At 40.3% G+C, this 16,553-nt stretch overlaps 2 protein-coding genes across 3 annotated transcripts in view; one reads left to right on the top strand and one right to left on the bottom strand.

The window, feature by feature from the left end:
* The window catches only part of dync1li2 (dynein, cytoplasmic 1, light intermediate chain 2), a 13,475-nt gene extending 8,550 nt beyond the window's left edge, over positions 1-4,925 (bottom strand). The window contains exons 1-4 of one of the 2 annotated variants that reach the window (XM_014003066.1): positions 4,732-4,925; positions 3,980-4,053; positions 3,193-3,309; positions 2,882-3,112 (exon numbers count right to left, since the gene is read on the bottom strand). In XM_014003066.1, coding sequence (XP_013858520.1) covers positions 2,882-3,112; positions 3,193-3,309; positions 3,980-4,053; positions 4,732-4,817 — 508 coding nt within the window. In that variant the 5' untranslated portion in view covers positions 4,818-4,925. The remainder of the gene's footprint in view (positions 1-2,881; positions 3,113-3,192; positions 3,310-3,979; positions 4,054-4,731) is intronic. The other variant, XM_014003065.1, reaches the window with a different exon arrangement.
* Positions 4,926-9,336: 4,411 nt separating this feature from the next.
* Positions 9,337-13,664, top strand: si:dkey-56m19.5 (cell surface glycoprotein 1). The gene is made up of 2 exons (XM_014003063.1): positions 9,337-9,514; positions 11,502-13,664. Exon 2 carries the CDS (start codon positions 11,510-11,512, stop codon positions 13,115-13,117), a length of 1,608 nt encoding a protein of 535 aa, XP_013858517.1. The 5' UTR covers positions 9,337-9,514; positions 11,502-11,509; the 3' UTR covers positions 13,118-13,664.
* Positions 13,665-16,553: the final 2,889 nt, after the last annotated feature.

Genomic DNA, 16,553 nt, shown 5'->3' with positions numbered 1-16,553 from the left:
GTGTGTGTGTGTGTGTGTGTGTGTGTGTGTGTGTGTGTGTGTGTGTGTGTGTGTGTGTGTGTAAGCAGGAAGTTTGGCCTACTTCCTCAGGAGCTTTGAGAACACAGCTGGGACAGAGCCACAAACCCAGACCGGCTTGTCGTTTTAAGTCAAAGAAGTGAGATTTTGTAAACTAGCCAACAACTGGCAAACCCCCTTTGAAATACAGGATTACACAAATCTAGTAGCTTTGTATAAAAAAAAGCTAAAACTATTTACATTATGGCACAAGAACAACATGGTAACTACCAAAAGATCCATAAAAAAACTCAACTTATATAATCAAGTCTGAGCTTCATTTACAGACAAACACGCAATCATCAAATCATTGTCTTCCTCATGAAAATCTAAATTTATGCTCGCCTAAATAAAAGTGAAAAAAAGAAAAAAAAATCTAAGTCAAATCTGCAAAAAATAAAGAGAAATTACTCCTGGGAAAAATCACTACACTGAATTGCGGACATGGACTGAAATCCTTGTATAAATGATTTAATACATTAGTTTTTGTCATCATTTTTGTCAAACAGTGTCTCTTTAAAATAAAAACATAAAAGCATAAAAGCCAAACAGACTTTGCCCAATCAAGACCTACGGTACTCATCTGTTCCACAAACAAAGGTGAGGCCAAAAAGCTTCTGTACTTATCCTACTTTAAATAAAAACTACTTTAAAGTGGTGATATACCAGGGTACTTTATTTATAGTTAATTTTAAGATAAGCATAAGTCAAGTCAAATAAGCCACTTTGATCTGATTGAGGTGTTACGCAACATCATTCTTGGGTTGATTCTGTAGTTTGACAAGTGCTAAAAACACTCAGCCTGCTTTTGTCCAACCCACTGACCGAATTCAGAACCACTGAGTGTGCTTCCTATTTTTCCCTCCAACGCTGCTATTAGAAGGGAGGAGACCATGATGCAAGACGTGTGCAAGACTCTCTGGACAAGAGCCACTCACACACACACTTCCAGACTGCCGGACCACCTCACTAAAACAAGAATCTGATGAGGTCTCYGCAGTGTTCCTAACCCAACAGGCAGAAAGATGCATTATTCTGAAACACTGACAACCAACTTAAAGTAAGTTTCTGCAGAACTGAGGAAGTCAATGTTTACTACACTTTACCATCACAAGCAGTGTCGACATGAATGGAGTTAGAACAGCAAGCTTAGGCCCATTCTCGAAGTCGGCGTGACGTCATTCAGTCACGTGATTTCAACCTCTATTTTTGTATGGGGGGGAACTCCTTGTGAGACTCCGTTACAAACTGTGTCAAAAGTAGAGACTTCAATCTTTACAGCAGTTTTTAAATTGTGTCGATAGGTCAAGAGAAGAAAACCAGAGTTATGATAAATAGCATATCTTACTATTTTTTTTTTCAGAAAATGAACGTTTTTTATTTTGAAGCGCGTTGCAGCTGAAGGGAGCAGGAAACACGGTAATCTGATGYAAAAAAAACACCGCTGTCCATCGTCAGTSTCATCTTTCGRTTWAACCGAAACAATAWAARCCCCCAGACCTCCTTTTTGACTGAGGCTCAAAGTTKTCTGACAAGTAGTAAAAAKATCTACAYGAAGAAGAAAATAAAAAYAGGCYAAATTTGAATGGAGATTGGCGGCAATGAAGAGCCGGTGAGAGCAGGACTTTATTAATTAGATCTGTGACTTTTAACATGTTTGGATTTTATAGTTAGTGTGCAGTTTTGAGTGTTTACTCTTCATTTTAGCCAGTTTTAGTGTGTTTTGAATCAAAACAATGAGGCTATTCTTTTTAAACAAGGAGAAGCACGGAGGTCTGCAGAGGCAGAACGACAACACGTGTCTTTTTTCTCTCCCCTCACTCTTGCAGTTAGAAAAAAAATATTTTATCTCTGGATGTTTTTTTATATTTTTCATGAGAAGCGCAGTCCTACAGCAACTTTTCKCCATTTTTCCTATTTTCCACAGAGGAACTCATCCCATTTCCCCCCAAACAAATATGTCAGCCTCCGTCTACAACACGGTCACGTGAAGTACCCGACTGTTCGACMTTGAGAATAACAGGTCTTAGTCTAGCAAAAACTTCAACACTTATCCTTTCTTGTATTCAGCTTCCTGAAAACTAACAAAACTACTAATAAATATCCCCTTTTTCACAAAAATGTGAAATTAATTTTTTGCCATCATTAAAAAAATAGCAAGAYGCAAACAAACTTTAAATCATAACGGGACCTTCTGCAAAACCCTGKAGGCTGAACTAAGACAGCAACAAACTTTCCAAACACAAAAGATCGGTTCATACGAGAGAGATAATCAAAATCCAAAATTAACAGGAGAACATCTGAGTGCATCGCACTCACTGATCTCAKAGAACTCGCCTCCAGCCACAGAACACAGCTGAGGATCATGGGCCTCTCTGATGATGACCTAGAATAATCCACGACAATGTGTAACGTTATCCGGAGCCTGCCTTCCACACAGCGCATTAACCCAGCTCTCCTCCCGCCCCCCAGCAGCCAGTCAGCAAGGAGTCTCACGCTCGTTACGCAAGACTCACATTGCTTTCCAACCCAGGGATGCTTCGGGCACCTTTACTGTGAGCGGTTTCCTTTAGAGCCGGAGCTCACATAGAAACTGATCAAACATAATGTGCAAAAGTTTCCAACAAGTCTTGTAGTAAAAAACAAAGAAATTAAACAGTAAGATTAGAACTCCAAGTGGAAAGACGCAGCAGAAAAAAAATGCTATATTATCCTAACTTTATCAGTTATTAACCTATTTATAATTAAGGTGGACTTTACTGGATGTGTCATTTCACTGACAAAGTAATTAAATAAAGCAGACTGAGGGATTACTTATACTTACTCCTTTGCTCCATTTCTCTCATGTCCTCTGGACGGATCTTGATGGCGTCCACGTGATCACGAAGCACGCCGGCCCACTTCCGCAACGACTCCATGATGGTCCAGGGCCGCGACATGTCCACAACGAACACGGCTAGGCAGTCAGGTAGCGACTGAGCRGTGACCGCAAACTTAAGAAGGCCTTTGTGGTACAGGTCCCCATCCAGGAGCCACACGTTACAGCGAGTCAGGTCTACGTAAACAAAAAGGAAAAAAAGGTTTAAGGCGGAGTTGTTTTTGTTAACCAGAAAAGTTGGGAGGAGGTAAACCCACCATCCCGGTCTTCATCGTGGACGCTCAAGTAAAGATACTCCAGTCCTCTCCCCTTCTTATTGTGATCAGCTCCCTGAAGCTTGGCGATAAGTGTTGTTTTTCCTGATCCATCCTCACCTACAAGGTATTAGTTATATTATTAGTAGAATGCAGGATAATAGTGACCCTACAAAATCATCTTACAACAAAATGAGTAAATAAGAGGTCTGCAAAATACATCAAAAGTTTATCATCATCCTAATATCAGTCATTGCAACATCAATATCACAAAGAACTACAACGAATCATAGAGTTTTATTTGTCAAGTGCCAAGCAATTATGCTCTGCATCTTAATATATTTGGTCAAAACAACAGACATTTAGCCTTGATGCACACATTTGGTTTAGACAATAATGATGACAGGAGAAAAAGCGAGGGGAAAAAAGTCGGTTTGTCGCAGATCACAAGTTTTCTAATATTGTTTAAGTTACTAAATGTCATACCACTRATCAATGAATAATATGTTTCTTCTATGCCAACAAATATAGTTTCTATACCACATATAGTCTCARAAATCAAACAATAGTTTGCATTTGATTCAGAGTTTAAAAGCAGATTATTAACAGTGCATTCATTATGTCAGTTCAAATCAGAGATTAAGAAAATGGTTCTGAAATCATTAGAAATATTCTATATTTGATGCTCAGATTAGATGTTTTGAAGGTGATTCGCCCTCCCCACCCTCTGGGGTTGACTACACAACCAAACAAAGAGTTTGTCACATCAGGCATGATGATCAGTACTCACCAAACACCAGGATGTTTTTCCCTGATGGCAACTTTGAACTAGATCTAGTTGAAACTTCACTCAGTATTGAGGACCTACGAGATACAAAATAATAATAATAATAATACATGTAAATCAGGCAGCTTTTGTATGAATGTCAGATCTTACAAGCAGTTCAAGATAAGATGCAAAAACACATTAAAAGGCGCATAAATGAATCAGGGTCCAGGACGGCTCGGAAACAGGAAATGATCATTTCTCACTGACCGACCCATTATAAGCAATGTGAATATTAAAGATTTAAAATGTTGAGTCCCTGTAACAGTGCACGACCCCTGTTAACAGTTACCTACGTTGTGTTGTCTTATTTTTTGTTAAGCTTGGTTGATAACGTTTTTATGCTCCTGTGTCATTCAGAAGCTACTTTATTTTTAGCTAGTGTTTAAGCCCCGCGTCTTCAACTATAAAAGCCCCAGGTAAAAATGAACGTCTTCCAGAAACTTTAACAAGTCGAATAAACTTAAACCTTTACGCAAAACTAGCACAAGAACAGTTAGGGGTTGTAAACAAGACACGTATCGCTGGCACCTGATCGGCTAGCTAACGTTAGCTCGCCCGTTAAAACACTGGCCGCTGGGCTTGTAACGTCGCTGCTAGCCGGGCCGGTGTTTGACAGCGGCTAGCCGCCTGTTGTGACAAAGCAAGAACCGCGGCGGTTGACTTCATTCCTACACCGAAGGCGTTCAGTTAACAGAAAACAAAAAAATACTCGCCAGAGGTTTTGTCCTTCCTCGTCTTCCTTGTTGTTGTCGACCGACCCGTTTAGACCCGGGAGCTGTTTCTCCAGAACGGGAGCCATCTTCTCTCTCTCTTTCTACACCCACAAAGGCGAGGCCCTGCTGCTGCTCGGGCACCACAAGCACCGCCTTCGTCCAAGCAGACACGGGGCACGTTGCGTTCGCTGACTGCAACGCTGCCACAGGTAATTTTATTTATATTTATATATTTTTATTGTAATATAACACGAATTAATGGTTTTAAACGTGCTGTCGTCTATGCAGCATGTAACAGCAATATTTTTATGTACAAAAAAATCCAACCCAGTGATCAATCATCTGGTCAAACTGGCAAACTTTTGGCTGTAATCCAACAAAATTATGTCATCACTCATGTTCTTTGTACAGCTGATAGATAGCATTTCATTTACTGCCATGMTGTTAGACATTTATGGCTCCTGACACACTTTTTTTTTGGTTTCATTATTTTTTCTTCATTCCTAAAATCTACAAAATCTGAGCCTCCTTTAAAATATGGAAGCCCTTTAGTGTAACTACTAAAAAAAGTCACAAGGAATGTCAAAACTGTGAATTTCAAAGTAATTTAGAGTCACTATGAGTGTCAATGTGAAAACTATGAGTTTGAAAGTCATACTATGATACATACATTATTAAGGTTTAAAATGTCAACTTTCCTGCCAGCCGTTCATTTTTATGTTGTAGTTCAGCCTCTGGCCATTAGTTGGCAGCAGTGAGCAAGACATTTGGCTACTCCACCTCTTGAGTGCCAGAGAGTAAGGGTAGCATTAGCATTGTAAATAAACATTAGCTTTTCTTTTTTTTTTCAGTAAGAGGTTTTTTATTTAATATAATTTTTGGACAAAAAATCGCAATATATCGCAATATATTGCCTTGCTTACAGTATAGCAATATATCGTGATATATCGTATCATGACCCCTGTTATGATATGTATCGTATCGCCAAATTCTTGCCAATACACAGCCCTAGTAGATTGCCATTATTATACATGGTATCGCTGTGAGACACACTGTATAGACACACTGTATAGACACACTGTATAGACACACTGTATAGACACAGCCACACACAAAGCGAGTGTAAATTATGTGTTTTAAGTTAATTCTGAGGATAAATTATTTTTTATTATAGAACATGGAATTTTTTTTTATTTATTGTGAGTTTTGGACCATTTTGTAAGCAATCTTAAATTACTAAATCCCAAACTACTCGATCAGCCACGCACTTTGCTGCTCAGGTGGAGAGTCATGTGTACTCATACCTACGGCACAAGTGCCTTTCAGTATATWAAATCCCGCTCAAATCTGCTACAAAACAGAAGTCCAGTTACGGTCTTTTTCTGGTTCTTTTCTAATTTTCAAGTATTTTTCAAATTTTCTAGCTTTGTGCTGGATGTTGGTGTAGATTCTCAATCATTTTGGGCAAGCATTTTTAAAGGAAACGCACGTTATTGTTTGTTTGCTTTTTTTAACTAACAAGCCTTTTTGCATAGTAGGTGCAATGCCCTCAAAAAACAAGAAAGTCAACTCTGTTCAATTTTTTTTAATGTAAGCTGTTTCTGCATTTATTTGTCTAAAGTTAATTTATTTTAAAACAAATGACAGTCAGTCATGTAAAACTTGCATTGCCCAGCAGATGGCGCTGTTTGTTACTTTTGGAAAACTGAATCTGGTGTTTTCTTATTTTCTCCTGATGGGGTAAGAATAAGTATGGAAGCCCATTTCCGCCACCCTGATAAAAAAATAAATAAAACTTGAATCTCATAATTATGATATAGCTATATCATAATTATCTATAGCTAAGTCATAATTATGAGATAGTATCTCACAATAATGATATAGCTAAGTCATAATTATGAGATAGTATCTCATAATAATGAGATAGCTAAGTCATAATTATGAGATACAAGTTTTATTTTTTTATCAGGGTGGTGGAAATGGGCTTCCACAAATAAGGACTGCAGAGAGTTAAAAGTGTTTAGTTTGAATAACAAACCATGAAGAACTTTTAAAGCTTTAAATTTGTAATTACTTAACATTTTCTAAACACATATCATGGATTTTCTTGCCAATAGATTGTAATATTACTCATAKAATTCTCAAATTTTCAGTACATAATACTATGAAAACATGACAGGATTTTTTGCTTTTATCAGCCTTTTTAAAATATAATTTATCTATCAGTGGAGATGGAAACAGCACACATTCTGAGTAGTTTCCCACATTCCTGCACAAACAAATTCTCCGTCACTCATACTTGTGGTGAGAAGCTGGCGTGTTGGAGAAACCAACAGCTGTTTCTTTACATCTCTTTGTTTTCCTTGCTGCTCCAGTCGGGGTCAGCTGGACTTTGAGCCGCTGGCAGATAAGTTTCACACTTTAACGCAGACGTTTTGGCAGATTTCTGTGGCGCTTCCACACTTGTGTCTTTGAGTGTTGTCAGTGCGAAGCACAGTGGCTGGTTGGGGTAGCGGTCACTCTCTTGGGAGTGCATTCCTGAGCATTTGCATCATGTGAAAGTCGGCCTTCGCTGCCTCGTTGTCACTGTTTAACCCTGCCGTCAGCAGGGAAAACAAACAAGATGGAGCTGATGTTCTCTGTTTTTCTCCAGCAGCTGAAAAGAGTTAGCTTTATCTTAAATCTGTATGTTTGTTTATTCATCCATTGGTTCTTCCAATGACATTTCTTTATTTAAGCGTGCAGTTGGTTTTAATTTGTTCTGTGTTGTAGTTCTGGATTTAGAAAAAAAAAAAGTCCCAGCATGCAGCAGTCCTGTCAGAAAAGATTTATAGACGAACTTTCGTGCTCCCTCCAGAAAGAATCCAGTTTTTCTACTTTTGAAAAAGCATTTTCAATAGTTTCAATTTATCTTTTTGAAAGAAACTTTACGACTCATAATTTTTTTAATTCATGCACGACTTAAAATTCAATCGTAATGTCTTTCTTTTTAAAGTTTGAAATTTAACTTGKTTAAACTTGCAGAAAGCTTACATAGATTTAATCAAATGGTGATTAGAACATGTTATTAGTTCACAAAACTTTGTGCTGTCAACTTTGTCACCACAAGAGGGCGGTGTCTCCTCACTAYTTCAAATTTAGTGCTTTATTTCTGTAAAACCTTAACAAAACGGTCGAAAAGATACAAACATGGTCATTTTCATCTGTTTGGTTAAGAAAAATATATGTTTTCACGTTTTATTGTGACTTTTAAAGTAAAACATACTTTTACATGTCTTTAAATTTACTCTAATATCTGTTTTTTTAATTTGTTATATTGAAATTCAGCCATGATAAAATACACAGCAGAGCAAACTTACATGTAAAGCTCAGTCCTGAGTGACTAAACAACCATCGACTTGTATGTAAATCATTAAATCCTTCCTCTAGTTTGTGTGAAATATCCTGAAGAATCCCGGTCGTTTCTTTCTTCACGCAGGTAAAGGAGTTRGTGTTTGGTGTTCACAGCCACTAACATTTCTCTGTCGATGTTAATAAAAGCTCATTTTGTTTCTGAAACATTAAAGATTTCACATTCTGTAGGTCCTCATCGGTCTTCAGGCGGACGACAGCAGCTCAGATCTCATTTTTAAACCTGACAGGCCGATTATCTGGACAAGGTCAGCTGTTGAATTTCAAGACGTCGCACTCTCCTTCAACTTGTCCCATTAACACCTTCAGGCAAAAAGCAACGAGGTGCAACGCTTTAGAGTACTGCACAATGGCTGCAGCAAGCACTCACTCCTCCAGCTCATTTACCTGATTTGATTTGATTTATTTAACAGGAAAAGATTATTAAAAATCAAGCCTGACTCAGCATAATTGCTGTTTTACAGCAGTTTCCTGTTCTGCAGCACATAAAACACTCAGAATTACAGCATCACAATCACATCATTATACACCACAGACACAAAGACAAACAAGCATACCAAATTTCAGGAAGGCAGCAAAATATCTCATGAAGAGAATATTGAAGCTAGTAATTACAGAAGGGGCAGCTCTTTAACATTTGAAGTCAAGATGGCCACCAGAGTGACGACTAAAACTGATCTAACCCAGTCCATTTGACAGATAGAGAGCTGAAATGTGATGTGGTAATAACTGAGACTGAGCTCCATTTTCACAAGGTTGCATGAGATTGAGTCATTTACGAGGTTTGACCAAAATTATGACAACTCCTTTCCATTTAAGCATCTAAAAGTCTGTGACAAAAGACTGCAGGTAATGTGTTCATTCAAAGACGACAATTTCTTTATAATATTTCTGGGTTTTGTTTATTATAGGCAAACATAAAAGTTTTTTTTTCCTTGGTGATCAAACCTACAAAATAGCTCTTTGCGCTGCAGAAATAGTTGTGACGAAACTAAACGGAGTTTCACTTATTGGCAAAAAAAAGTGGGAAAAAGATGCAGTTTATTATAGTGGCGGTGGTCTGTACACACAATCAGCCCCAGGCCTCAGTATCTGTTCAACAGGGAAATAAGCGCTGTAGTGGGTGTGTGAGGGAGGGGAGGGGTTAAAGATTTGGGTGGTGTAGATTGCAGACAGAGCAGTCCCGGGGTTGGCTGCATTGTGATAGCGACAGATGTCCAGAGAACTGCYAGGGGCACTCCTCGGTTACAACACACTGCACGTCTGAGAGCAGGGCCGGAATCTGCAGCTGTCACTCCAAAGGGCTTTTACCTCCATTATCACATCCACCCGCAGTCTGGGAATAAGGCACCAAGACATTTGTCTATAAAAGGTACAGGATTTTGATTTATTTATTTATTTATTTATTTATTTTCAAACGTTGGAAAAAAGGGGAAAGAACGAAAGAAAAAAAGAAAAGAAAGTTGCTGTTTATCCTTTGTTCCCTTTTCTTATTTAGAGGATTAAACATAGATCTCTCTTTTCACTGTTTTAGTTCACAGAAGACTTTTAGGTGACTGGAGATAGAAATAAATAATTCAAAGTTCCATTTGATGAAAGAGACACGTTAATTCTCCTGTTAGAGCAACAATTTTCAAATCACAGGGAACAAAAAAGGGCAGAGCATCTGAGGGAGGCAGCAGTGGGTGGGTTGAGTTGGGGGATGATGGAGACCATCTCTACATCCTCCTTATTCACGTGTTCCCGGCAGGTTTATAGTTTTATTCTGCTCCAGTTTGTGTTACCACAACAGATCTTAGCCCCCCGTGTTGTCTGCCTCCTTCACCCGAGCCTCTGCGTRGGCGAGAGTGAGCGGCTTACAGATGAGGGGGTCCTCATTCTTTGTTACTCGCRGGTTCGGGCTGCCCGAGGCTCCATTTGCATTTGCATGTGTCCATCTTCTCAATGCCATCCAGGACTGAGCCTGGCTTTTAAAAAAATTGTGMTTTTTTTTAATGTTTTAAACAAAGGAAGCTTCAGAACTTGATGCCTAAATAGATTTTTTTTCTCACATCAGTGTCGTCAAACTAGATCTTATTTTATTTTTTTACCCTTGTTTGACAAGGACACTGAAACACAGACAGATTTAACATTAAACACATAAATTTACCATTTATATACCTGAAATTACTCTTTATATTTGGATTTTTTTTTCAGTGTGAACAATAAATAGGCGTATAGATTTATTTCTGCCTAATTTATGGCACATCTTGTCTCGACTGCTTCATGTCACCACAAGTTCTTCATATACCCGTGACCCCGAACTGAACCTGCTATAGAAGTTCTAATTATTAACACTGATCCATGTTGCATGCTTTATAAAGTTAGTGACTTACAGGACATTTGTTTTAAAGCCAGCTTATTAAAGCTTTTCTTCTATTCGTGAGAAAAGCTGCTGCATAACAACAATTTTATTAATTTTAGTTTCAAACAAGCGCAGGATTTGCTGAAATACTACCCCAACACAAATTTAAACTTCCTGTTCTCTGTTCTATCGCTGCCATGTTCTGTGAAAATCACTGCAACTTCCTCTCCAGCCAGCACAGCGTGGAGACCAACACGTTTGCTCAGTTCACCAACAGATGCACTGGTTTTACACGAACAGGACGTACATTTTTGAGACGTCATGTGGATCCGACCGCAAAGCCTTACATGATTTATGTGCYCGCTGAGAATTTTGGTGAAAGTAAATCCTTTCTAGTTTTTTTTTTTTCACGGAAGTTCATGTCGGACTGTAGGCTCGTTTGGCACCGAGCTTCACCAGACATTCCTGAAGGAGCAGAGAGACCGTGGGGCTCTGCCTGACCCTCAGCAAGGTTCCCAGGCAGACGGCAAGATTTGTTTAGGCAGAAAGCTGTTTCCCAATCCAACTTCTCGTTCTCTTCCAGACAAGATACTTCTCTACTCAACTGGAAACTCTACGTTTGAAGGAACTATGGTTTTAAATAAACATGCAACAAGATTTTTTTTCCTTATGCATTCGTTAGATGTCTGTGAACCAAGTCAGCAGTCTGTAAAGATGTGTTTTCWTATTTYTTTTAGCAGAAACCAAAATTATTTTTGTGGACAAGACACTTTTATTAGACATGRATACCTGCGATATATTTTGCCACCRAGCTGGCCCTACTGCAAGAAGTTAATGACCACAGCAGTAGTTTTTATACATTTACTCATTAAAGAAGATTGGGTTCGGGTGAACTGATCGGTACTTTCTTTATGTTGGATTTGTTGAGATACTGATTTCAGAAATAAAGCACTTTGTTCCAGACTTGTGTGCAAAGAGAGAAAACAAACACAATACCTCTTTTTTATTTTTCTAGGAGCCARCATGGGAGCCAAGCTGAGCAAAAAGAAGAAAGGATACGATGTTAGTGATCCCAAAAGCAAAAACGGCGAGGCCGCAGTAACAGAAGTTGCTAAAGTGGAGGACGGAGCCCCGTCCACAGGAGCCGAGACGACGCCTGGGAAAGACAGTGTGGTTGAGGAGGCCATTGTGTCAGCCGTGGCAGCAGTAGCCGAAYGCGCTGCAGCTCCAGAAGAGCCAAAATCCCCCCCGACGGACGAGAAAGCTCTTGRGGCTAAAGAGGAGGCTACCCCGGAACAGAAACCAGCAGCCGAGGAATCTGCACCGGCAGCGACGGAACAAGCTACCGCAGCAGAACAACCGGCTCCTGCTGAAAAGGAAGCAGATGCAGAGAAAGCACCAGGAGATCCCAAATCTGCTCCCCCAGAAGAACTCGCAGCCTCAGTGGAAGTTGTTCTGGAACAAAAATCAGCAGCTCCAGTCGAGGACGCACCAGCTGCAGAACCAAATAAACCATCACCCACAGAAGAACCAGCTGCACCGACAGAAACAGCGGCTCCAGCAGAACCAGAGAAGCCGGAACCCAAAACAGAGGAGCCGATTGTAGATTTGTTAGTGGCCACGGCAATCACAGAAAACTCATCTGCTCCAGRGTCAGAAGAACCGGTGCAAGTTGAGGCTGAACCCGAGTCTGCAGTTATACCCGAGGAGCCTCGTGTCGAAGAACCTCCCGCACCCGTAGAATCTGTGCTGGAACCAGATGTTGTTCTTGCCAGCACAGAGGCACCACTCAAGGATCAGGAGCCAGAACCCATCCAGGAGCCTTTTACCGAGGTAGAAGCCGCAGTGGAAGAACAAGTTGTCCCAGAACCAGAGGCTGAGCCAGCAGGAGAGCCACGAATGGAATCAGACACCAAACCAGAGCCCAACGATGCAAGTCAGGAAACTGTGGTGGTACCAGAAGAAAAAGTAGAACCAGAGCAAGAGACGGAACCAGATCAAGCAGAGCCAGAGTCTATGGAGGCACCTGAGCCTGAACCTGAACCAGAGCAATCCCCAATACCAGAGGTAGAACAGTCACCAGAGCCGAAACAAGTAGAAGAACCCAAACCACAACCGACTGTTTCTGCATCTGACACTACCGACCCTGATAGTCCTGAACCAGAACCATCAGATGTCCTGGAGGCTTCAGCTCAGAATGTCTCCTTGGAAAATCATCCTGCGAATGAGGAACCACCATTACCAACAGAAGCAGCAGAACCCGCCCCTGAAATCATCATCTCGCAGTCCGTTTCCACCAGCAGCATGACTGTTGAGTCCGACAAGGCAGCTTTGGAAGAGCTAACYTGCCCCGAAAACTTGGAAAATGGTGATTCAGGGAGCCCGTCTACCCCAGAGAATCCAGCAGACGCAGTTCCAGCAGTGAACGGGAACTGCACRGATAATACCAACGCTTTGGCCGCACACGAGGAGGAATGTGTTAACGGGAACGAAGAGCTTGAGGAGACGCCTGTTAAAGAGCAGAGTGAGTTTGAACTGAAAAAGGACCTGTGTGGGGATGTCCAGGAAGTCCCCGATGCAGTCRCAGACATGACGGAGGGTCTCATCACTGAGGTCACCCAGGCAGTCTGAAAAAAAAAAGCAGAAAAAAGCCATCCTTTACATCACTGTGAATTCAGTTCTGATCCTCGATGATGAAAGAAAGCCTCCTTTCTGACAAGCTTTAACCACTGCACTGTCTTCTGTGGTGACTCGGGACGCGTTCCTTGGAGTAACCAGAAACGACACAACCACTTGAGGATAAAAACTGACAGACAGAGGCGGGAAGTAAATGAGATTAAAGAAACGGAAAGAGACTTGAGATGGTCATTTTAATCCAGGCAGATATTTATGCTGGACAGCTCGTAAAAAAATAATAAAAAAAATAAAAAACATGTTACTAAGTAATGAATGAATAAATCTGTGTGTTTTAGGCTGGTTAATACCACAAACTTTGTTATTGGACAAAAATTCACCATTAGCATATTATTGGACATAGGGCTCCATTTATTCTTTCTGTTGTYTGAAGCAACATGACTTAAATGTTTTGCTTTTTATAATATTGGTACCTGTAAGACCTGATCATTTTGAATTGATTGTTCAGAATAGAAAATAATAAAAAATGTTCTTGTCCAAGTGAGCCTTTTATGCATTCTCTCTGCCTTAATATCAACTGTAGATAATACTTGGGTTTATTTTAGTTATTTTAGTGTTTTTCAATGCAAATTTTCCATTTTTTAAAAAAGATTTTGAGTTGTTCTTGTTCTGAGTTGATGTTAGCTTGACTCACGTGAGAATATCTGATTTTTCTAACTGAAAATCGCTCTGATTGCGTTCATTTGAAGATCCTGGCCAGTCTGAAGTGCAGCCAATAACCCAAAAAATCTAACTCTACATTTAAGTTGATTATACAAACATCAAACCACTTAACTAATTAGGCAGAAAATTCTACAGCCTGGAACAGGCGAACAAAATAATTTCACCGTTCCCAAAGAAATAACGGTATTTTCACGAGTGGTCCCATGATTTTTGGTCACATCAACGTYTTTTCTTGCTGAGGCTTCGAGCTATGACAGCCAGCTAACATTTTGCAGATCCATACCGGCGAGGGAAACTCAAGGAGGGGGGAGGGGATGGAATGTGTGCAAGAGGCAGAGAAAAGAAAGAGGGGGGCTGGGGAAGAGTGTGGGATCAAAGGGCTTTGATGCTGCACAGAGGAAAAAAAACTCTTCTGGCTGCAGACATTTTAAGACATTTTCACAGCCTGACTTTGGACATAAATCGGGTTGTTAGACAACAGCGATAGTTATGTTTTTACATTTAAGGCCTCTTGCTCAATGTTGACACACCTGCTGCTCTCATTAAGGTCTCACTGGCTGGACTTCGTCCTGCAGATGCTAGCTAACATTAACAGGGAGAAGTAGAACAATCTTTGTCTTTAACTTTTAGCTGTGTAAAGGGGAGGTACTTGTGATCGAGTGCAGCATCCATCCATTTGCTTCACCTATTTTACCTTCCTGGGTCGTGGGAAGCCCAGACACTGTGTGGGAGACGGGGGACACTCTGGACAAGTCCATCACAGGAACACAGAGACAACTAAATAAATCTAAATGTAAACGTTAAACCTTAAATGTTGAAGTTCACATTTAGTGGAACAGAGGCTGTGTCCAAAATGGCAGGCCGGGTCCTCCGAAGGCCGAATTCGTCGGCCGCATACGTCCCAAACCGAAGACTCCTCTGATGCGGCCGACAAATACGTCCTTCCTTTTCCCCGATTTGAAGGATAGGTCCGATGGATCCTTCCCAGCCCAGCATATCCCATAATGCATTGCGGCCCGACCGGAGATTTTTTTTTTTAAGCTAGTAATGCCGCCATTACTAGTTTAAAAAAAAATCTCCGGTCGGGTGAAGCGAGAGAAAAGAATATGTTTTAAATAAAAAATATGACAATATAAAAATTAAAAAATTTTAGCGGTTGTAATTCTAATACTTTTATCATTTGTATGGACATGTTTTTAAATATTATTTTTATCATAAAAAATGCGAAATAAACATGCACCTACAGCGGGTCAATTAGTTCTTCAAATGTTACCTTTAAGTTAATTTTATTGTTTTGTGGTATTAATAATGCTAATATATCGATATTTTTCTAATTTTGATCTATTTTTGCTTCTGTTTAACATCGTCATGGTTGCTAGGTGACATGACGTACGCCGGGGTGGAGGGGAGGCTAGACCGTCCAAATTCACAGCCTCTTGTTTTCCGGTCTACCAAGGACCCGGCCCACCTCGACAGGGTAGTCTGGGTCCTCCGGAGGACCCGGCCTGTTGTTTTYGACACAGCCAGAGCRTTTGCTGTTGGTTCTCGACTCATGTTATGACATCATCATCCTGAGACAATAGCAACCYCTAGCGATCCAATGCAGCTAAAGACATTAAACTTACAGTTATGGTTGGTGTCTGAGCTGCACTTCAAACTGCTGAACCACAGGTACCACCCATGTTGTTTTTTTATGAACACACTGAGGCTAGCAGCGGCCATTGTTGATGTTTGTCGCAGGATGATGACACCATCCTGGTTATCTGACGCCAACTTCTGCTAACGCTTCTAACGCTGCTAAAGCTAACATGTAAGAACAGTGAGCTAAATAACGAAATGTTAGTGGAAAAGTTTTCGCACACAAAGAGTGAGCCAAGTAATGAAAAACATGTTGAAGTGAAATAATTTAACATTTCATTTTAAACTTGGCGCCCCACAGAAACCACCGTACACGTGGAGAGCATGAAAACTGCAGCCAGAAGTGTCTCGAGAGGCAATCCTGCAACCACACCGAGACCACTGCCGAACCTCATGAAATTGTCCAAAATCTGAGAATACACACAAAACTTTTGTCATATTGATGGTTAATGTGTCCTTAAATTGAAAAACTATAAGCTACATTTTGACTAAATGGCCACATATTTATCTAGAAAACACCTAAAGTAGGCTACTGGAAAAAGGAAAATGGAGAAGTTTTGCGAAAGTGTTTGAATGCCAGACTTGGTCTTTATTGTGCTCCTCCACCCGGCTTAATCCTCAATATTTATATTTCACATTTGTCTTTGGTCTTTGTCTTTCTTTTTCTCCAGTTCTGCCATATTTGCTTACCTATAGGCCTATAAACTACAGGCCGCCTATGTCAGTCAAGTGACTGAAACTTTAGCACATTCAATCAAGGGCTTTGTTTACYCTGAGCACATACCCCCATATTTGGAAAACTACTGGAGTCAACACTTTGAACAGTTTCTAAGCCCAAAGATAACAGTTTAAATCTAAGGGTTGTCCTGACTGACAGGTTCTAAACACATCTGACATGTCAATAATCAGTTTAAAGTAGAATTGGGTCATGCTTCTGTTTATCCTCGTTTAGAGACYTCACTGACTCCAAATCTAGCAGCTCATTATTTGCCTTCATTTTCTTTAGCTCATCTGTGTGTTTGCGTAGGAGAACAGGGTCCTTGTCCTCGGCTTCTTGATTTACACACTGCCT

Source organism: Austrofundulus limnaeus, unplaced genomic scaffold, assembly GCF_001266775.1.
Source record: "Austrofundulus limnaeus strain Quisiro unplaced genomic scaffold, Austrofundulus_limnaeus-1.0 Scaffold16, whole genome shotgun sequence".
NCBI lineage: Eukaryota > Metazoa > Chordata > Actinopteri > Cyprinodontiformes > Rivulidae > Austrofundulus > Austrofundulus limnaeus.
This window is presented reverse-complemented; position numbering and strand designations above follow the sequence as displayed.